The 24,080-nt window shown below is 35.8% G+C and overlaps 1 protein-coding gene across 2 annotated transcripts in view; it reads right to left on the bottom strand.

The window, feature by feature from the left end:
• LOC101744218 (serine/threonine-protein kinase tricornered) overlaps nt 1-24,078 on the bottom strand; it is a 36,205-nt gene extending 12,127 nt beyond the window's left edge. Inside the window, exons 1-8 of one of the 2 annotated variants that reach the window (XM_004924886.5) lie at nt 23,759-24,078; nt 22,058-22,138; nt 6,950-7,082; nt 6,273-6,420; nt 5,177-5,287; nt 3,721-3,962; nt 1,525-1,679; nt 885-1,056 (exon numbers count right to left, since the gene is read on the bottom strand). In XM_004924886.5, the coding sequence (XP_004924943.1) occupies nt 885-1,056; nt 1,525-1,679; nt 3,721-3,962; nt 5,177-5,287; nt 6,273-6,420; nt 6,950-7,071 (950 nt within the window). In that variant the 5' untranslated portion in view covers nt 7,072-7,082; nt 22,058-22,138; nt 23,759-24,078. Of the gene's footprint in view, nt 1-884; nt 1,057-1,524; nt 1,680-3,720; nt 3,963-5,176; nt 5,288-6,272; nt 6,421-6,949; nt 7,083-11,644; nt 11,844-12,948; nt 13,021-22,057; nt 22,139-23,758 lie in introns of those variants that run through there. The other variant, XM_021347156.3, reaches the window with a different exon arrangement.
• Between the last annotated feature and the right edge of the window lie 2 nt (nt 24,079-24,080).

The following is a 24,080-nucleotide window of genomic DNA, read 5'->3' as shown; positions in this document are numbered from 1 at the left end:
CAGTGTACTTAGTGCGAGCTTTTTAACGTTCTCGATAGTGTAAAGTTAACTCAAACTTGTATGGAGTTGGTACAGCGCCCCTAGCGGCAAACGTAGTCAAACGTTCCAACTCCATACAAATTTGAGTTAACTTTTACGCTATCGAGAACGTTAAAAAACTCGCACTAGCCACACAGAGCGGATTTTGAACTATTTTCATTTACTACAATTTGGACTTTTAATTACATTAAGCTAGGCACAGCAAGTATACATTGTCTATGTAATTTATGTGTCCATTAGAAGACAATGGTTCAGTTTTAAAAAGCTTTATCCTCGGCATGGAAATATTACTACATTCCCGGAGACCACTACCGGTTCACCATGACTGGTGGAATACCACGGCGGCTCAGCCGCAAGGGAGTTATGTACGAAGGCTAAATGAGGTGGGAGCTTTTCGTTATGCACAAGTGCGTTGCATACATTCAAATGCAATTTAAGAGTTCGCAGTTCGCTTTTGCTTCGTAAACGCGTTGGTCGCTTTTGCATGGATGTGGAAATGAATTCGCTTGATCCAGAACACGGAAATAATATGTGAGAATACCTAATCGATTTGGCAATTATGATTTCGTAAAATATTTTAGTTACTTTTCGTATCAGCTTCGATAGGTACTCTCATTTGGAAAATAATATTAATAAAGGCGTACAAAAAGAATCTAGTCGTTAAATGATCAAATAAAAAACTGAAATTTATTTCGGAGTTCAAGGGTCATAATATCAATGTTTTTATAAGCAATCTACCAATCCAACAGGTTAATAGTATTTATAATTTATTAATATTTATATTACAAAAGTTCTGCAAACGTTGACATTATGACCTTGATATTAATACGTTTCCGACCACTCACATAATGACCCCGAGGCTCCACCAGTCCGCTGCAGGGCCGTACCCAGTCTGAAGGAATACTTCGGGAGCTATGTAGTCAGGAGTACCGACGGTCGAGTAAGCTAATGCCCTTCGGTTCCGCTTCCACGATTCGGCCCTGCGCTTCGAATCCATCGCTGACGACGATGTTGATACTTGTGAAAAACATTACATCTTTAGTTTTTCGTTGCTTATAGGAACGAAACAATAAATTGAGGCTATTGTAAGAGCTATGAGTGTACTCATATATCTATCGCATCTCATATATCCATGTATCTTTAAAAAAATCACCATATCTTTAAAAATAATTAGTCGGTGATAGGCAAAGCAATTAAGCCTAATGGCATTTTACCAATCTACTAATTTTATCTACTAGTTTTTCTTTTTACAAAATCCCTCTGCCATACATTAACATACATTAATTGTGTATTCTCTTTTTTCTTTTAACTTAAGGTTTTTGCATCTTCGTTACAATATATTTTGATGAATAATAAAATTTAGCAATGAAAATTAGTGTAGTACGTGAAAGCATTTTGACAATTTCGTAACAACTAACTATAAAACTCTTAAGAAAATCTATCAAAATAATAATTCAAATTAGTAAATAAATTCATTGAACTTACATGTGAGGAACTTACTGAAATCTGAGGGCGTTGCCCTGGACAGATCTCTGTAGAAGTCCGTTCTGTGACTCTTCTTCAAACCCGTGCACAGACCGAAGTCGCTCAATTTTATGTGTCCACGAGCGTCTAATAATAGGTTGTCGGGTTTTATGTCTCTGTCAAATAATAAATTAATTTATGAGAAATTGAGTTTACAAAACATTATTTTAATATTTAATTTAGTATTTGGAATGTTCAATAGATTTTTCCCACTAGGTACATAGCTGATGTCAGCTTCATTAAAGCTACTAAATTTTTTCATAAAAAATCATATTAATATCAAAGATGATATCAATTAGGTCAGTTGATAAAATTCCGGTGATATACGTATACGGTTTTAATTTTTTTATAGAAATTTCTGAATCTCCTGTGATTACAAATATGAAAAAGAGTTTTATGAACCTTGATTGACTCACTTCTTTCTTTTCTGAACATAAGATTAGAATGGAATATTAAAAATGGAGTGAAAATGTTTAAAATGCATTGTTTTGTGAGCAAAACAAAAAACGTCATTTACCTACTGCTTATAACTGAAAATGTCTGTTATTTAACAAGCGTTAGTAAAATGACATGTTAAATTTTATTGATACGATCATCGATTAGCTATCTTATGATACCAAAACGGATGACAACATTCAAATTCTGAAAGTGGACTATAGTAATTACTCGACAACAGAACATAAATTAATTAAAATGGCCAATTTTACCAGTGAACAAATGGACAATAAATAAATAAAATTGTTTAAAAAATACCGTCAATTATGTTATACTAGTCAAATCAAATCAAATCAAATCAAATCAAAAATTTTTTATTCAACATAAATGAAAGTACATACTTGTTGAACGTCAAAAGAACTACCGCCAATTCACAAGAACTAGCCTCCGTCCTGAGAAGAATTGGCAAGAAACTCAGCGGGCATGTTTTTTTTAATAAATTGTTATTTATTATTTTTTTAATATTACATTATTTTTTTTAAATATGAGTTTTTTACAATGAGTATTATAACGTAACAATTACTACAATATTGAAATGCCCGGAGCGAGCAACTCATTCCCACTTTGTGCAATCTTCTAGATAATCATTGACTTTATAGTAAGCTTTATTGCACAGATGTTCTTTAACAGTTTTCTTAAACCTATGTATATGTAGGTTCTGAACATCTTGTGGGATTTTGTTGTACAGGCGCACAGACAAACACCCGAATGAATTTCGTATCTTATGTAACCTACTCATCGGCACAACAAGCTTGTGTTTGTTCCTAGTATTTCTATTATGTATGTCCGACTTTTTAGGAAACTCCTCAATATGTTTACGAACATACATCAAATTTTCAAAAATGTACTGGGATGGCATAGTGAGAACTTTAATTTCTTTAAATTTCTCCCTCAGGGATTCCCTTGAGTGCATGTTATAAATAGCGCGTATAGCTCTTTTCTGCAGAATAAATATCGTTTCTACATCGGCCGCATTGCCCCATAGCAAAATGCCATAGGACATGACACTGTGGAAGTAACTAAAGTAAACTAAACGAGCCGTGTCCGCGTTTGTTAACATTCTAATTTTTTTTACTGCGTATGCTGCAGAGCTGAGCTTACTCGCCAATTTATGAATATGAGGTCCCCACTGCAGTTTGGAGTCCACTGTTATACCAAGAAATACGGTTGACTCAACAAGCTCCAATGATTCCTCAGAAACAATTACATCACTATCCACTTGTCTCACGTTTAAAGATGGTTTAATACAGTGGTCCCGGAGTAGTCGAAATTCGACTATAATTAATTGAAATTATAAGTTTGAACATTATTATGGTTCTAGTTACAGATTTCGCCAAAACCACACCATAGACAAATAATATTAAAGATAAACAATATTAACCTATTCTCAATTTGACCACAGACTTTAAGCAATAACAAAAGTTTGACAATAAACGAAGAGTATATAATTATATGCGTGTGTGTCAAATACAAGGTAGTGTGTGTAATGTTTTTTTTTGGATTTAATGTATTATTAATGCATAATATTACAAAAAATATTAGTATTCTGCACTCCTTCTCTATATTCTCTATAAGTGTAGCAAATTTCATACTCTTCCGTCCGCCCAATTTTCGTAAAAAGGGATACAAAGTTTTTGCTGCACGTATTAATATATAGATTACCTATGTATAAAGCCCAATTTGTGTATGCTGTCGATGGCCAGTGCAGTTTCCGCTACGTAGAACTGCGCGCACTCCTCGCTTAGGGTGTCCTTCTTCATGAGCAACGTCATCATGTCGCCGCCCGGCAAGAATTCCATTATGAGGTACAGGTTCATGGGGTCTTGGAAACTGTAGTACATCTTCACCACCCATTGGTGGTCGGCTTCTACCAGGATATCCCGTTCGGCTCGAACGTGAGCCACCTGTAAAGTATTATAACCATCTATACTAATATATAAACATACAGTGGTTTTTACGGATGTTCCGTTATAACTACTATACGATGCATCCCATTGACTTGAAACTTGGTATCCATGTAGAAAATATATGTACTTAATGGATAGGCTAATATTTATATGAGTGTTGGACTCCCTACACCAGTTGCGGGGGCGTTAATGATCAGAATCTTTGTGGGGGTGAGAAATAATAATGTTAATTTTAAATGCTCGGCGAAGCCGACGGGCACAGCAAGTATCGTATAATATTGTTCAGTATTGTTCGAAATGTTCATTCGAATCGAACGAAACGATCATCAGACCTGTCGTGCTGTATGTGTCTGAATGTTGGGCGACGAAAGTAAAGCATGAAAGAGGAGTGCATGCGACAGAGATGCGAATGTTGAGATGAATGTGTGGAGTGACAGGAAAGGACAAGATAAAGAATAAGTATATCAGAGGAAGTGTGCAAGAAGCCCCGATGATTGACAAATTAAAGAGCAGACGGTTAGCGTGGTATGGACATGTGATGCGTATAGAGAAGATGCATGTGACTAAAAAATATATGGAAATGGTAGTGCAAAGTAGAAGGGGAAGAGGTTGACCGAAGAAGACATGGATGGAGTGTGTGAATGACGATATGAGAGGGAGAGAGAGGGGTGAGTGTTGATTTGACAGCTGATAGAAGAGAATGGAAGAGAAAAGGTAGCCGTGTCGCCGCCACCTAGTGGGATAAGGTAAAGAAAAAGAAGAGTATTGTTCGAAATGTTAATAATGTAAATTCACATGTGTTGATGACTGTTGCCAACGTCATCTAACGTCATCTACTTTACTAGTAATACTGCCCCGCGACAACGACTTTTGCAAAGGTTGAATGACCTAAAATGTTATGTTAATAATAATCGTCTTTGCTAGGTGTGTTTTATTTGGCATTTGGGAGAAACGTGCAAATATTAATTGTAAATTTAGCTTTTGAGTTCATATAAAACAGTATCTTTACTTTTAAGTATAACATAAATATTACTTGTATATTTTATCTACAAATGCTGATTTCGAGTAAACACAAATTGAATTCAATAAAAACGTGCTTGTGTCAACAGTATACGACTACAGTCAAAGGGTTAGACTCTTGTTTAATAGAATAGATATTTATGTCCGGTTCTAAAAAAAATTAGCTTAAAAATACTTTAAAATATACCGACCTGTTCTTTCTCCAGCATATCGGCTTTCCGCAGTATCTTCATGGCGTAAACGTGTCCGGTGTCTTTCTTCTGCACAAGTCTTACTTCGCCGAAGGCACCTCTTCCTATAACCTGAAGATTAAAACACATTCCCAATGTAATTTAAATTATTTAGTTTCTATATAAGGTAGAAGTCACGCAGAATTTAAAAAAAATATATTTTGAGAGGTATAAAATGTTTGCTAAGGAAAAAAGATAATTAAGGTCACAGTACACGCGTGAGAGATGACGGGAAGTAGGTATATAGCACAGTCACGGGTCAACAACTCAATTACATGTATCTTCCTCGGATTCAAACATAAAACATTTTTTCTAGTGGTAAGACCTCTTCTGAGTCCACCACCCCGCCTATTTTTGCCGTGAAGCAGTAATGCGTTTCGGTTTGAGGGGTGGGGCAGCCGTTGTAACTATACTGAGACCTTAGAACTTATATCTCAATGTGGGTTGCGCATTTACGTTGTAGATGTCTATAGGCTCCAGTAACCACTTAACACCAGGTGGACTGTGAGCTCGTCCACCCATCTAAGCAATAAAAATGAATAAAAAAAGAAGTGGCCCGAACACAATAGGAGACACGTAAAGATTCAGAATTGAAGAGTGTAACAAAACAAAACCGTAACAAAACCTCGTTGTTAATTAATAGAAATTGTACATGATCGGTCATCAATGTACGATTTTCTTTTCATATATTTTTTTAAAAGTGTACTATTGTTTATTGAACTTTTTCAGGTCAAAGGATTTTAAAAAACAGTCTGTACGACTGTTTGTTTATCAGAAGATACATACGGATGTGCAACGCCGGATTCGGTACTGTTATCACTTTAACATTTTACAATTCTAATTTACGAGTTTTTTTTTTTTGTTGTCTTAGTCTCGGCCAGCTGTCATATCATAGTTTTCATAAAAAGTTTTTAATCATTTGACCTTTTTTTTTAATTATACTTTCCCAGGTTTCTGTTTAAAAATATTTTTGAATTTACGATATATTATATTAGGCTTTATGGTTTTTTTTTTTTAAATGGCTAATTTTTTAATGTTATTTAACGCAAGTCCTCACCTTTAGCGGCTCGAAATCCTCAACACCGAGTCTCGAACGTTTGAGGCGAAGGAATTCAGTTTCCTTTTGGGCATGCTGTTGACGTTTTTCTTGCTTTTGGCTTTCGGAGAGGCTGTCGTCTTTCAACGACTCTTCTAGCTTCTCCAATCTACCGCACAAACGACAACGGGTGAAGAAGAAACACAAAATTTGAAACAAAAGAGGGTTGTGACACTTGAAGTTGTTCTTTTAAAAATAGCGGCCCTTGTGTCGGCGTGCTGAAGCCAATATGAATGCGTCCAATAAGACTAATGTACCCTTTGTCACGATTCCTTCATATATATTACTAAACAAATAATTTGTAGCGATGAGGCGATTAAAATATATTACCTAGTGGCCTAGTATTCTTAAATAGAAGAGTTCTGCTTTCACCTAACATTAAGAACAGAGTTTGGCGGTAGGTAATCTTTTGTAGTTCAACGTGTCAAGGTATTTTTTCATCACATATTCAAAAGTGAAGCAGTAATGCGTTTCGGTTTGAAGGGTGGGGCAGCCGTTGTAACTATACTGAGACCTTATAACTCATATCTCGGGGTGGGTGATGGCATTTGCGTCTGTAGATGTTTAAGTCACAGTCACGTCCCAACCCGGATCGTTGATGATTAGTAGGAGTATTTTGAAATAGCTAAAATTCGTACCTCTGCTTCCGCTCATAATGCTGCGAGATAAGATTGGTGTAAAAGTTCTCGAGCGTGACCTTAGCTTTGGTGGCCTTGTCTAATGTGTGCCCGCTGAACCGGATGTTATCCGTTCCGGTCATCTCCAGCACCCCTGGTTGAAAGAAGATATACATTACATAATAATAAATTTTAATTTTAAAAAAAAGAAGCGTGCCGCAAACTTTTAGTAAGATGTTCGAATGTTTTCAAAATCCTGATAAGAAGCGTTTGTAAGCGCAATTGTTCCAGGGTAAACATATTTGCTTGCACTTGCGAAAAATCTTAATGCTAATGATTAAATCAAATTATTTTTTAATAAATCATTTCTAATAATAAACTGAAAACAAAAAAAGCACTTAAACAACAAACCGAAGTAACAATTAATTTCATAATTTCTTCATCCTGTTGATACTGGTCAGGATATTAGAGCAAACTTATAAAAAAAAATTGTACGGTCATCGGTCTTTGATACGTTTTCAAAACAATACAAAACAAATCTGTACAAAATTTTCATGTTGATTGGACGTCTTATAAGTCGGTGAAAATGACGTTCTTTACATACAAACAAACGTATATTTGTACGTATGTATACACCAATACGTACTTACCAAATTAATAAAATAATATTAAAAACCACGTGCCACGTTTCAGTAGCTTTAATTCAGATTTACACTTTGTTATACGTAATTTAATTTTACATAAAAGTTGAAAGAGTTGTAACATAGAAGAAAATGTAGCTGATACTATTGGAAATATTGCGATTCCAATTGGAAACTGCATCAGAACGCTAATTAATTTAGATTGTATTAACCATTGTTCGAAGATGTACAATAAATAAAAACAAAGAACAATTGATTTGTTTAACTGTGTGCATATTCAAGCGATGATACATACACAAATGGGTATAGACGTATTGTATATATATTGGATACACTTATACCGGTATCTTTGATGACATGCTCTCAACTACAACATTGTAAAATTGAAAACTAATGAAGTTAAAGACGATAAAAGAGCCATATCATGTCAGTAATTCCCAAGTAACGTTGACGTATAGTGGAAGTAGACCATCGTGAGCTCCAACTTTTAAGAAAAGACTGCGTCGTTGAAAAGTAAAAACTGAGCAAAGTGAATTTGAAGAAGTTGGATTTTAGTTTCAACACCACAAAACCGCCCGGAGGAAATCGCACAGAGATAAATTATGAGAACACACTGTACCAATATTTTAGTCTCAGTTTATTACTTAATAAGAGAGTAACAAGAAAGTAGGAAAATAATAAGAGAGTTTTTCTTATGATTGACGGATTATGGTGGCCCGGAGGCCTTCCCAGTATCACCAGGACAGGTGGGCGAGCTAAGGCTCAGCCAGGAGTGGTAGGATTTGGTAACAGAATAAGAGAGTAATAATTTAATAAGATTCTAAATCCAAAATCGTTTTTGCCTGGTGCTGTCTTCTAATTTTTAAGATACCATAAGATAAATTACTACTATGAGCCATGAGCTAAACACAGCTAAGAAAGAACTCCTGATCCACAGGGAACCAAAAATAGCGACCTACTATAATGATGGATAATTATAAAATTAACAAACACTCATAGTTATTCGTTTATATGTGAATGTTAATTCAAATTTAAATAAATTAACAAACCAAACGTATAGTATTTACGTATTACCTCATTGATTTGCTTGTTATTGGTAGGTCAATGTATTACCAGACAAACACATTTTAAAAGACATCATTTCCTTATCCGCTCGGCAATTATAGTCACAAATAATATTAACAGTATAATCTATATATTAATACGTGAAGCAAAAACTTTGTATCTCTTTTAACGAAAATTGTGCGGACGGATGAGTATGAAATTTTCCACACTTATGGAGAATATAGAGAAGAAGCGCACAATGCTAATTTTTTTTTTAAATAATGAACAAAAGACACATTAAATCAATAAAGAAAACATTACACACACTACATACCATGTATTTGACGCACACACGCATGTATACAATTTATTGTCAAACTTTTGTTCTTGGCGTCTGTTGTCAAATTGAGAATAGATTAAATATTGTTTGCCTTTGTTAATATTTTTTATAGTGTAGTCTTGGCGAAATTGGTGATTGTAGAAGTATAAAATACAATCATAATAGTGTACAAACTTACAATTCCAATTAATTATGGTCGAATTTCGACTACTGCGGGGCCTCTAGTAATTATAAATTAATGTTCCAAATAAAATAAACGTATTCAATTTACCTACGTGCAATGATAAAAATCTGTTATCATTATCTCATCTAATGATTCGACGCGTTAATAACATACGTGACCGGGAGCATTTTGTAATAATAACGCAACAAGTTAGTTTGTTACGATTAGTTAGAAATTAGTTCTCTGAATCATTCGTTTACTGACGAACATTCAACTAAATACTACGAATTTAGCCCTTCAACAGTTCGCATGTTTTACACTATCACCATATCAATTCATAAAGCGGACAACAGAGCTGACGATATCATTTCTAGTTAAATAATATGTCCATTATTCTATGATCGTGTATTTAATACTGATGGTAGGACCTCTTGTGAGTCCGCACGGGTAGATACCATCACCCTGCCTATTTCTGCCTTGAAGCAGTAATGCGTTTCGGTTTGAAGGGTGGGGCAGTCCTTGTAACTATACTGAGATCTTAGAACTTATATCTCAAGGTGGGTGGCGCATTTACGTTGTAGATGTCTATGGGCTCCGGTGACCACTTAGCACAGGTGGGCTGTGAGCTCGTGCACCCATCTATGCAATAAATAAAAATAAATAAATCTTTAATGCTTGGCTCTAATTGTAGTTTAAATGACACCTGCAACATGATATTCAATGTTATTGGTCAGGTCGTCTAATAACAATGACATAATCATCCTACTCTAAGTACATAATATTTTATTCGTTAATTTTTGTGAGTTTTCTCGTAAATCATTATGAGGATGCCACAAGCTCTCTGGTCAATTTTTTCATTTAAGTTGGCATCACGTCCGCTGCATATACATTTTAGAAGTTATCCTTTGCAGCCGATATTTTCTAGGTCTAATGGTTTATGTTTTGAGCTCAGCATATTTCTTCCCTATTAATCTGTTTTTTTTTTTTTTCTTTTTAGTCATGCTCAAAATACCATAGAATGGTTCACCTATTATTTTCTGTGTTTTTACGCCATTATTAGAGTGAAAGACTACAAGAATAATTTAAATTTATTAGAATATTGAATCATTGCAGTCGTAATAATCAATTTGTGGTGTTAAACAGAATACCAGTAACCGAACCTCCTGGTCATCAACACCAGTCCACTGCGGGACATAGGCATCTCCTAACCCACGCAAATGAGCGCTCTGTCTTAGGCTTGTCTCATCCGTTTTTATCAGGAGTTACTTGGCAGTAACTGGTTGTTGTTTTCATACAAATATAACGAGAGCTGCAATTTACAAAAAAAAATTGTTTTCTGTAAATTAAGAAAAAACATACTCAAAACGCAACTCACTTTTCATATACTAAACAAAACTAACAAAAAAAATAATCAAACAATATAATTTTACATTAAAAAAAACTAAAGCAATTCTAAATGCGAACAAAAGAACGTTTTACATTGTGACTTTGTCAACAGCAATCAGGTCACGGTTCCTGACTGAAATCATTCGAAGACCTCAAGCCTTCAAGGTCGGTCTCCCAAGGTCACGAATAGATACGAGCATTTGAGCCATCTTATAGATAATGATTACTGCTATACAAAAAAAATCATCAGGGACTCGCACGAATAGTGTGATTTATCGTAAAATATCACCTTAAAACTCGAAAAAGGCATGTCGGAAATTCCTTAAAAGCTTATTCTAGGTATTCAGTGTACGCAGTACGCTCACAAGAACTGGATCGAAATTGGGCAGGTACCACCGTTTTCATATTTTCTGAACTCATAGTATTCGATTTCCTTTAACGATTTGCGTTCGTAAGCATTTATTAGGTACATACATAATAACCTAAGGCATTAAGTCTTGTTCCAATATTAACGCACTTTTAGTACCCATTAGTATAGGCGAAGCGACTTAAATGTTAAGCATTAGGCCACGAACGCTTCGTAACGAAACGTGAATCGTGTTCATTAGTGGTCAAGGCTGACGGTCTGCCGCAATGTAATGATTAGTGTTATTAGTATTGATAGATATTAATACGTCCGCGTTATAGACGATGGCGGTAGTTTAACACTTAATTTTCTTCCGACTTAACACTTATTTCGTGTTCTTGTAATTGTTTAAACTAAATCATGCTCGCAATCGTCTCTGTAATCTCTTGCCGGATCTTCTCAGTGGGTCGCGTTTCCGATCCGGTGGTAGATTCTGCGAAGCACTGCTCTTGCTAGGGTTAGTGTTAGCATCACTCCGGTATGAGCCCCGTGAGCTCACCAACTAGTTAAGGTTACGCCGAAATAGCCTCTCAAGGCTATCAGCTTAGGTAGGAGAAAAAAAAGCAGTCTCGATTGCGATAAACAAGAATTGTCCACCCTTAAATCTCGGACTGTTTCGTGGCAAAAACAGCCAACGAATAAAGTTTTCTACCGATGCAAGCTCGGGGTACACATAAAATTTAGACAGCAAATTCAAGAAACAATATTATAAATTAAAAAGAATGTGCATACTCACTTTGATTTTTATTCCCCATTTTATAATAAGAGTAAAAGTTCAAGTCAACAATATTTACACGGCCACGTTGCCACTCACATGCCACATGCCATCTTCATGACTAATGTATTCATTTTTATTAATCACACATCACACTCCTATTAATTAAACTATATATTCTTTATATAAGTTTAAAAAATATATATATTTAGTTCATAAACTAAAAAGAATAAAATATAATAAAATAAAAAGATTCTGGATCTCAATGACCAACTGATTAAGTTTGTGTCATTGAATTATTTAAATCTACCCTCATTTCATGTATGCGTGTATTACATATAATAAATATGCACGTTTTGACTGAGCGGCTACTGGATGTATTACAGGTTCCATAACTGCAGGGTTCTGTCGAACTCTGTATTTTTGTTGAATATACACGGTCTGAATCTACTCGACCTTTATCTCGTTTTTTTATAACTTCATCGTCGCGTGAACGACTTCACGGCCCACCGGATGCTAAGTGGTTACCGGAGTCCATAGAAAACACACCGTGAATGTCGCTACCTATTTTTTTTTTATTACATAGATGGTTGGACGAGCTCACAGCCCACCTGGTGGGCCTAAGTGGTTACTGGAGCACATAGACATCTACAACGTAAATGCGCCACCCACCTTGATATAAGTTCCAAGGTCTCCGTATAGTTTTTACTGGTGGTAGGACCTCTTGTGAGTCCGCACGGGTGGGTACCACCACCCTGCCTATTTCTACCGTGAAGCAGTAATGCGTTTCGGTTTGAAGGGTGGGGCAGCCGTTGTAACTATACGTGAGATCTTAGAACTTATATCTCAAGGTGGGTGGCGCATTTACGTTGTGAATGTCTATGGACTCCAGTAACCACTTAACACCAGGTGGGCTGTGAGAACGTCCACCCATCAAAGCAAAAAAAAAAAAGTTACAACGGCTGCCCCACCCTTCAAGTCGAAATGCATTACTGCTTCACGGCACAAATAGGCATATCTTGAACTATAAGTCTCAATTGTGTCTTCGCATTAAAATCCGAATACATTACAGCTTCGCGGAAGATATGCATAGGCAGGGTGATAGCATTGCGTGAGCTCAGAAGACATGCCCTACCATTAGTGATTACGCAGTGGCTTTAAAGGACATGCTCTACTCGAAGGATACAAATATACCGGCGCTCCGACTCCGCAGTCCGATACCGATTTTTTGTAATGAAATACTAACACACCTACCTACTTAATACATGTGAATGTAATAACTTCTGCGATAAACGAATAAGATCGTGTAATAAAAAAAAAATCACAAAACTAAGATTTGCGCGATTACTGTCAGGGCGACTTGTGAGTCTGCACGGGTAGCGACCACAACCTTAACAATTTCAACCGCGAAGCAGTAACGTGCCAATTTGAAAAGCAATCGTAATGCTATACAATTGAGAATTAAACTCACGTCACAAGTCGGATGGCAATCACGTTGCGATGTCTATTGGCTCCGGTAACCGCTTAACACCGGGTGAGCAGTGAGCCGGTTCATTCATGAATACAACAAAATAATAATAATAAAAACCCTAAAACCGCGTATACACCAACTAACCCAGAATGATATCGAAATTTACGTTATAAATACAAATTGCAAAAAACTTTATAAACATTAGGTCACACGTCATGCAGTACGCACAGGCGATACGGATGTAGCCGCGCACGTAACTAAAACACATCATCGTCTTACACAGAGCGAGCCCTTCCCGAAATGGTAGAAACCTTATGCCGTCGATTCCTGACATCATAACTATACAGATGAATAAAACTAGAAGTGACCCGTTAATTTTATTTAATACAGAATTAAAAATGCTTAATTTTCCCGGAGCTGATGGTATCGCTCTCTGGTTCAGAAACAGTCGTTCTAATAGCAATTGTGCGCGTTGCTATTTTGTTTGGGAAGATAAGACGAAAAATCTATTCAGGATAGGATTTACGTAAAATCCGTTCTCAGTGAGCGTCTCCTGCTCGCAAAAGGACCATCTATTTCAAATTGAAGGTATATCTATGATAGTTTCGCAGATTTCGTAATTAATTTTAAATACAATCAGCTACAGCTCGGGCTCGCCACCAAAGATCTTATGTGACGCTAAATCTAACATTACTCTGCGATTTGGTTAAATAGAAGTCGTTTGTAAGAAATATGTGTAATAAGTCAGAAACGAGTCAACTCACAAGCGTAAGGTCAAATCTACTTCTTGTGCTCGGAGTTTTTTTAATATGACCTCTGTTGATTTGATCATATTATGCTTTAAAATGGCCTATCGAAATCTGTTACACATGAGAAATAATAAATAAAAGGCTGGAAATATTTAGATTGGTATTAGGCTTGCACCAATAGAGTACATAAGTAGGCATTAGGATTTAGATTGAATGACCCTGTTGACGTCCACCGCCATTTCAAGTCTAAGTCTAAGTTACTTTATCAATTAGTTAACATAATATATTTTTTGTTATTTCCTATCACATTCCTGAAAATAGTTTTACAATTAGGTATAATTCAGAAAAAACAATCGTCAATGCCCTATTTGAAGTGTTAAATTGTTTTTTTTAAATAATGAATATCCAACATTAAGGATCTAGAAATACTCTTTTATATTTGGTTAGCTTAGCAAATGAATATTGATTTTTATGTAAGTTTAAGAGTACTAGTGGTCCCTCGATAGTCGAAATTCGACTATAATTAATGGAAATAATAAGTTTTTACACTATTATGATTCCAGTGTCAAAGACTATTCTATAATCACAGATTTCGCCAAGACTACACTTTAGACAAATATTAATAGAGACAAACAATATAATATAATCTATTCTCAATTTGACCACAGACTATAAGCAATACGAAGTTTAACATCAAACAAATAAGTTTGCATGCGTGAGTGTGTAAAATACACGGTAGTGTGTGTAATATTTTTATTTATTGATTTAATGTATTTTTTATCCATAATTAAAAAAATATTAACATTCTGTACCTACTTCTCTATATTCTCTATAAGTGTGTGAAATTACATACTCCTCCGTACGCGCAATTTTCGTAAAAAGGGGTACCAAATTTTTAGTTCACGTATTAATATATAGATTAGTATATAACGCGTTTCTTTCACCCTGTATTTTTAAACTAGACCGCTGCGAAACACCATCGATTACATCAGCGGCGAAAATCTCGATAATTACCCGTGACCCAAATAATGTTTGTTAACTAAATCAGTTTATTTCTGTAAACAAAACTACACATACATTACGTTTGAACGGTATGATGTCATTGCTGGCGAAACAAGACATAAGTCTCGCTGACGGAAACTTTATTAAACTATTAGTTTAATTTTCACGGACCGTTTACGAGTTTACCGTCTTGTGACGTTCAAAATCGAATGTTTTTTCAACCAATAGGAATGAGTTATTACAATAACGACACATTCAACACTGTCACTCTCTCACACACACACATATGAGTGAGTATCGGTACATAATATAGGAGTCCAATATGCGCCAATAAAGAGAGTGACGTCACCGCTTGTATCGAATTGTGTTGCTTCTTGCATTTTTACTCTTATAGCCAAAATATTTGTGGGAGCACCAAATCCGTGAAGATTGACCGAGTCACTCACTGGGCTACTTCAAGACACAGAACTGCTTTCAAAACACATTTTTTCTTTTCTACTTTCTAGGTCAGACGTTTTTCCTTGAACTCGCTAAAGCATTTAATTTGTAGCCTAGTTATTTTTACATATATTCAAATATTACGACTTTTGTGCATGAGAAATGTGCATAATAAGAAAAATGTTTTTTTTTTCTCGCAGAATACTTACATGTTTTTCGTGCAATAATCTTTAAATTTTGATGAGCGCTAATCTGTAACTATATAATCATTTTCTATTGTAAAACTTTAATCGAGTTATGAATTCTACGTAGTGGCAATTTTTTCCCTATTTTGGTAGCCTATAAGAGGCTCACGGGCTCATCCTGAGATTTGCTATCAATAACCCTAGCAAGAGTAGTGCTTCGCAGAATCTACCACCGGATAGAAATCGCGACCCACTGAGAAGATCCGAAGCGAAACTCGGTGGGCTGTGTCTATGGGTAAGTTCGATGAGGACGGTGACCAATACTTGAGGGGCCTAAAAGCACCAAGAGTGGATCCGGGGGATCCGACAAGACATGTTTTGGGCAACGACGGCTTTGCGTTGCCCCGGCGTCTGAGTCGGATAAGCGTAGTAACTAAATTCACATGAACTATTTTAATAATAAGTAATCATCTACATATTTTATTTCCAAAATTAATACAGAAACAGGATTTATTAAAATATTAAACATTCAAATTAACCCACATTCCAAACATTCCTTTTTGTTTAGTAAATAAATTTTATTTATTTATTTTTCCTGTTATATTACCATAAGCTTGTATTGTTATGTTCGTAAATACCTATCCTATCCTGTATCTCAACGATTTACCAATTCACTTTAACTATAATTCTGAACGGCCATCCTAATTTCGAAATTACTCATCGCACTAAAATTACACATGATCAAATCGTTTGATACATGTAAACGTCTAGGACGAAAAAAAAAACGACTTAGAGAAACAAGTTCTAAAATAAAGTAAAGTTTGTATAAAGTACACATAGGACAAGGTCGTGATTATGTCAATAAGACTTTTAAAAAAATCTGAAATTGATTGTGAATGGGTTTTTTTTTTCGAAAATAAAATGTCCATCCGTATTATTTACAACATATCCCAAAAACGTATATTAAAAAGGCGTTAATGTGTTAGAAAACCGTGCATACTACTCAATCGAATAACAGTTGTTGTAGAACTCTCAATTTGTAGGCAGTTTTTTTTCTTTTCTTCCTATGCTTATATAGCCTCTCAAGAGCCTAACAAGAGCATAGCTTCGCAGAGTTTACCACCGGATCAGAAACGCGACCCACTGAGAAGATCCGGCGAGAAACTCAGTGGGCTGTGTCTGTGGGTTAATTCGCTCGACGAGCCCTTCGTCGCAAGCGACGGGTTCGACGAGGAAATGACCGGTGCTTGTAGTACCTAAAAGCACCGTTAATGGATCGGGAGGATCCGTAATGACGTGTTTTGGGTAACGTCGACTATTTACCATTCGGTCTACAGGATCAGGTATGTAATTTCCAGCGGCCACGGCAAGAGTTCTCATGTCGTGCCGCCTTCTCAAAGTGATGTAGACAGATTACGATGACTACGGACCATTATTTTTGTCGCAGGTGTTCAAAGCTCGCCTAGTGATAAGGTGTCATAACACGAACACCGTTGGTTACATCGAGACGAGACTTGCAATAGGACACCGGTCATCCTAACCTGCCAACCAAAAAGCTATGCATTGCAAATTGTTATACTCTCTATAACATGTTTTGGATTCCGATCACATTGCTTACATTAGCATTTTAGCTGTCGCATCCATTACAAATAGTAATCTGTATATACATGTACAGTCAGATATGATAATTTCCAGGAATTATTCATATAATAATCGCATTACAATAGAATTGCAGATATTTTTTTGTTAAATATATAATGTTATATTTGAAAGAGAATGAACAATAACTTATGACATTGTAAAGTTAACATTGAAAGTGACCCTTTTTAGCTTATGTAGGATCACTGCATCCTGTGTGAACGATTTTGAATTATTTTTTTTGTTTGGTCCTTTCAATTACGAGTTGGAGTTGTCTCTATTTTGTAATTTATTTGATGTATACTATTCTTGAAATCGTTTATCATTTAACTAAAATGCGAGCAAAGTTAAATTCAAAAACACATAAGCTATTTTCGACGTAATTTGCATTGCAATCTGAGACGATTGATGATGGTATAGTTTAGTAAATACGAATGTTCAATGACTTACAAATCGAAATAAATAATTTTGAATTTAATGTAGAACAGTTCTCCGGTACAAAACAAATAAATCTAACACACACAATTAAACGAAAAAAAATACATTTTTTTTTTCTACCTATGCTGATAGCCTTGAGATGCTATTTCAGCTTCACCCTAACGTGTGTATGTGAGCTCACGGGGCTCAAACCGGAGAGTTGCTAACACTGACCCTAGCAAGAGCAGTGCTTCGCAGAATCTACCACCGGATCGGAAACGCGACCCACTGAGAAGATCCGGCGAGAAACGCAGTGGGCTCGAACAATTTATAGTAAGCAGTATTTATAACTGTTGACTTCGTAAAATATCCGACAATACCGATTCAAACCTACGTCGTATTTTTCTCTTCCAATTATAAATTCTATTGCAGAATCGAAACTCCGTCTTCAATATTAGTGCGTCATAATAACATGCAAGTCTTGCAGACTCTGCCTTCTGGATATATTACTTTAAGGTTCTGTATTGTAAGCCAGCGATACAACAAAGCAAGGAGACAGTTGTCACTTACTACCTTCTAGGTTTTGGACCCAGCGCGTTAGATAGCGTCCGATCTCATGGCCCTCTTGGTGTTAAGTGGTTACTGGAGCCAATAAACATAACAACGTGAATGCCACGTATGTGTTACATTGCATAGTTGGAGTGCAAAAACGACTGAGTAATGAGTGATATTTTAAGGTTTTTTTAAAAGTGCTTTTTTCCTGTTCTTATTAAATTAAAATTCATTACATATGTACACATATGTACATCTAGTAAATAAAATATTTTAATTCTTATGAGTTGTTAATTAAAACAGACACAGCAGCGGTCGATATACATAGAACGTATTATATTGTCCTCTTTCTCTTTTGTCGTATCAATCTTGTCAGAGCGGTCGTGGTTGGTCGGTTGTGGTCGTCATGCAGTATTATTGCTGTGGGCAGATGTTATGCGCCTCACGAGCAATCGCCACTTCTCCCGATTTGTGGAGAGTCTGGTGGCTTCACTGGTGGTAGGACCTCGCGTGAGTCCGCACGGGTAGGTACCACCGCCCCGCCTATTTCTACCGTGAAGCTGTGATGCATTTCGGTTTGAAGGGTGGTGCAGCCGTTGTAACTATACTGAGACCTTAGGAGTCATGTCTCAGGGTGGGTGGCGTCATTGTACGTTGTAGATGTCTATGGGCTCCAGTAACCACTTAACACCAGGTGGGCTGTGAGCTCATTCACCTATCTAAGCAATAAAAAAAGCCTGGTATACTCATGCAAGCAACCGCCAATTGCCGACATAGTTCTACATATCGTCAAATGAGAGGAAACAGAAATACATTTTTCTGCACTAAACGCAAGCAGCGTTTCCTCCTGTGGCTCATTTAGATTATCGGCGAACAATTCGCCAAATAATTTCAGCACGAATACGACCACGCAAAGACCCATTTGTTTATTCATTTATCATTCAGTGTACCTAGGTATTTCAAACATGGATGACGTGCGATTCGCTTGGATGTCTATTCAATGCTGACTCACAAATGAAAATAATAATAAGAAACAAGACGGGGTTTCCCTCATCATTTCTAAACTCGTTAGAAAAATATATATAAATATACTCTTCAAAAAATTCATTTGTCGCAATACCATCGCAAATAATAAACCGCTTGCGACAAAGTTCACGAGTCGACTGAACAATGACGATAGGTAAAGAGCGCGGACGAACACCGACCAATAACCCTTTAGCATTATGCCTCATTTAGATACTCGCAGAGTACTGACGAATAGACGCGAATACGATTATCTAAGTCGTCGTGGCCTAAAGGATAAAACGTCTGGTGCATTCGTATGTAGCGATGCACCGGTGTTCGAATCCCGCAGGCGGGTACCAATTTTTCTAATGAAATACGTACTCAACAAATGTTCACGATTGACTTCCACGGTGAAGGAATAACATCATGTAATAAAAATCAAACCCGCAAAATTATAATTTGCGTAATTACTGGTGGTAGGACCGCTTGTGAGTCTGCACGGGTAGGTACCACCGCCCCGCTTATTTCTGCCGTGAAGCAGTAATGCGTTTCGGTTTGAAGGGTGGGGCAGCCGTTGTGACTATACTGAGACCTTAGAACTTATATCTCAAGGTGTGTAGCGCATTTACGTTGTAGATGTCTATGGGCTCCAGTAACCACTTAACACCAGGTGGGCTGTGAGCTCGTCCACACATCTAAGCAATAAAAAAATAAAAAAATCTAAACAGCCTATTCGGGTGTATTCGGTATTCGCCACGAATACTCATTCGTTCTCCGAGCGGTGTCGGTTTTTTGGCACGATTCAAAACATTATTGGCCGGATAGTCAGCCGAATTAAGATGAGGCCAAATTAGGCCAATGTAACGAAATTATTATGTAGTCATTAGTGCTTGATGCGTTTGCAAATTTTCATGTTAATCGAACGTTTTGAAGTTGATATTTCGAAGAGAGATTCAATTACATACAGGGCAGGCAATAAAAGCGTGCTCATAAGAACAGGACAATCTATTCAAATACTCAGCCAAACGTTCTTACAATTCGACGATGTGTGATTTACGTACATCCTGTCATCTTCCCTTCGTGTCCTTTTGTTATCGAGAACTTTGCCCTTCTTGTTTTATTTATAAGTGTTTATCGAACAACGAAAACATAATTACAATTTAAAATAGTTTTAAAGTTTAAGCTTAGAAATATTTTTATAATCTATACTACTAGGAAGTTTGCTTCTTTGTTTGAACGCGCTAATCTCAGGAACTACTGGTCCGATTTGAAAAATTCTTTCAGTGTTATATAGCTCATTTATTTAGAAAGGCTATAGGCTATATAACATCACGCTAAGACCAATACAAGCGGAGCACCAATAAAGAATGTTTCAAAATCGGGATTTTTCCCCTTTTGAGAGCATCCGCTGCGTGCGCTGCAGAAACGGTTAAAGTTTCGCTAAAATAATGTATGACAAAATTGTTTCCTTTTAAAGTTCTAAAAAAAGTCCGCGACAGCATATGTCCTATATTTTAAGGTTAGCTCACTATAACGTTTTTTATGCTTATCAGATTTGTTCTAAAATAAAGCATTATTTGTGAAGGTGTTTTTATGAAGATCATATTAGTCCCTATCCAAGTTTACAATTATTTAATTATTATTATTAAATATTACGTATTTTAATAAGTATGAGAAGATATCGCAGTTTTAAAATAACATCGCAGCCAAACAATGATCAAGCGCGTAATATTGATGTACACGGCGCCGGCCGGCCGGTGCGCGGCGGCACAGAATAAGAAGAATAACAAGAAACACCCAAATCACTTCAAGATGGCTTTGAAAGGCCAGAAGAAGGCTTTGAAGAAGCAGGCTTTGAAAATTATAGATCTTTCTGGATTTCTCCAGGATCCCATCATTAGATCTTAACGATTACAGGACCAGGGAAGTCTACCCTTTCGAACAAAAAAAAGAATTATCAGAATCGGTTCAAGCATTCTCGAGAAATCAGTGATATACATAGAAAAAAATGGGGGTCGAATTGATAACTTCCTCTTTTGAAGTCGCGGGCAAAAGCTAGTATTTAATAAAAACTTATTTTCGTGTTTTAGTATTCTTTTTCGGTTCGGATTTTTTTTTTTATTGCCCTTGTTGGCAGTCGAGCATACAGCCCACCTGATGGTGAGTGGTTACCGTCGCCCATGGACTTCAGCAATGCCAGGGGCAGAGCCAAGCCGCTATTCTTTTTCGGTTCGGAATTTTGATGATTCAATCGCGTATTAAGTGCGAGCAGTCCAAATCCCACAATATGCCAATAATGACAACCAACTTTATATTAAATAAATTATAGTTTAAAAAAACTAACAAAATACGCTTTTATAGAAAATCCAACTAAAAAATTGATTGAGATTGAATTTTTTTTATTAAATTTGTATTAAAAATAGTGTAAGAAAAAATGATTTTATTGTAAAAATTTATTTCCCCTTATATTTAATAATGGATAATAGCGGCTACTCGTGTGTAATTAGGAAATTCCAATTGCGAACGATCGATAAGTCGCTCGATGTGGTACGTCGTGGGGTGATGAAAATGTTTCACATTATAAATACAACAAAACATGAAAGAGGAACATGTTTTTTGTAGCAAAACAAATTGCTTTAAAGGCAAACATTCTGCAGGTGAATAGTAATTTTAATGATCCTCACATATTTATATATATGTATGCATAAATTATTCAGTTAACTTGAAAGAAATGTGACTTAAATTCCAAATCACACTATCGATTTAAATGGTATGGAACAATGCGTCTTCAACTACAACGCTTTTTAAAGGACCAAACATTCTATTAAATTTTACAATATTATTATAATATACAATAATATTATATAATTAATCACTTAATTAAATTTGAATCCAAAGTATTTTCATAACGCCTTGTCGATTTTACAAATACTTAAAGTAAACATAATATTGAGAGAATAGGTTACAAAAAGATTACCTGGCGGCTGGGGTGCTGGTGATGGAGTATCTGGGGCCACCGTAGTGCCCGGGGTGCTTTTCCCCCAAGACACGGCTCTGTCTACAAATAAAATGAACCAATGATTTTTTTATGTTATAGGACTGGTGACATTGAAAGGTCATAATGATCTATTTCTATCAAAGAAAAGTTGCTTTTTAGTTTGAAGAGAGGAAGAGCCATCAAACATGCAAAGGAGTTTTCACACATAGATTTTAAGATATATTTGAGCTTTCACATGTCTACTACCTCCAGTTACCACTAAATGGATGAAGGTGGGATGGTGCTTGTTAAAGCCCTGTCACCGACATGCCAATATGCAGACATCCATCCAATATGCAGGCATCCAGACTGTGGGCGCGTCCACCCATGTACAAATTAAATTAAAAAAAAGCTGTAATAACAGCAATTTGAAATTCAACAAGACTGAATTTTTAAAAACATTTTTTAGTGATGTGAACTAAATCAAACAATTATATATTATTTAACTAACAACTTCTGAATATATTATATTTAACTTGACAATCAATTTGATTTCTTTTTGTAATGTTTATGATTAATAGGACTAAGTCTATATATGTTTTTTTCCATACTGTTAGTACTAGTTACTACAAAATGGAACAGATGTCTATTAGAATATGGTAAATATTATTTGTGCAATAAATAATTTTTATTCATTTATTAATCATTTAATCTGGATATCTTAAACCCTAACATTCTTCAAAAAAATTTGCCTGTAATTCAGTCTCACTTGTGAGCTCTTATGTTAATTTTTTAATTGATATTCATTAAGTTAAGCATTTAGTTTACTTATTAATTTCATTTTAAAACAAATGCCTTTCCCAACTTTATTTTGACTACAATTTTGTTTTACTCGGATTTTGAATTTGACCTTAATAATAAATGTTTTGTATATATAATACCATTATATATTCTAATAAAACAATTTTTTAGTTTTATCAGTAACCATGACATAAAATACCTTTTTCCTACAATTGAGCACTATTTTTAATTGTGCTTAGTAGAATTATGTTTTTATTCATATCAATGTTACGTTTATTGGTAGTCATTAAAAATCAAAATTTTATACAATTTTACGGCTTTCTGTAATTTATTTAAAACTTCTATGTCCTCATTGCATTCTTTTGAAAACATTAAAAACTAAAAAGCTTCGCTTAATCTTTTTTGTAAACAGATTGAAGTTATTTGATTAAGGACAATCTATTAAATTGCTGACACAGCTCGTTTTAATAATTCATATATGACCACTATATAAATAACAACTGATGTATATTTTAGTTCCTGTTTTGAAGTAATGAGATTGTTTTTGTTTGGCCTAGTTCTGTTAAAAATACTCTATGCATTATACATATAGAATGGCCTTTTACTCCCGAGAAGTGAAGGGTGCACATTCTCAGGAGTGAGAGGCCATTCTATTGGTACCAATTAAGCAACCATGATCAGTAACACTACACAATTCAAAATTCATGTATTAAGCCATACACTGACAGAAGAACTTTGGTAAAATGGTTCTTCATTTATAAATAGACATGATTGATTGATAGACCATTGAACTAATTAACGTAACCGATACAGAGCACGAAAAAGCGGAATTCTGCGTCACAAAGGAGCTCCTTTGCTCGCGTCCACTCTCAAGACACAGTAGACGCCTCGCGAACTTACCTTGGGATATACTCTCACACGAAAAATGTTGCTCGAGAGCCAGTCAAACGACTGCTTTAACAGAGAAACAGCATGGAACCAATTCTTTCTTTTGGGAAGAATTAAAATCGATAAAATTGTAACGAATAAAACGTTGGCACGGTGTCACTGAACGCTGGCGCGATCGTGCTAATTTGCTTCGTTGACCGCGACCGACACTCCCGAATGAATAATACCTTTGTTAAATAAGTTACGGCGGTGAAATAACGGGATTTCTGACGAGCTAACACACAGAGATTGCACAAAGAAAGATGTCAGGCGAGATGCACAGACTGACATGAAC

The sequence above is a fragment of the Bombyx mori genome, chromosome 1, assembly GCF_030269925.1.
Source record: "Bombyx mori chromosome 1, ASM3026992v2".
Taxonomy (NCBI): Eukaryota; Metazoa; Arthropoda; class Insecta; order Lepidoptera; family Bombycidae; genus Bombyx; species Bombyx mori.
The sequence above is the reverse complement of the archived record's forward strand: the minus strand, read 5'-3'. Positions and strand labels throughout refer to the sequence as shown.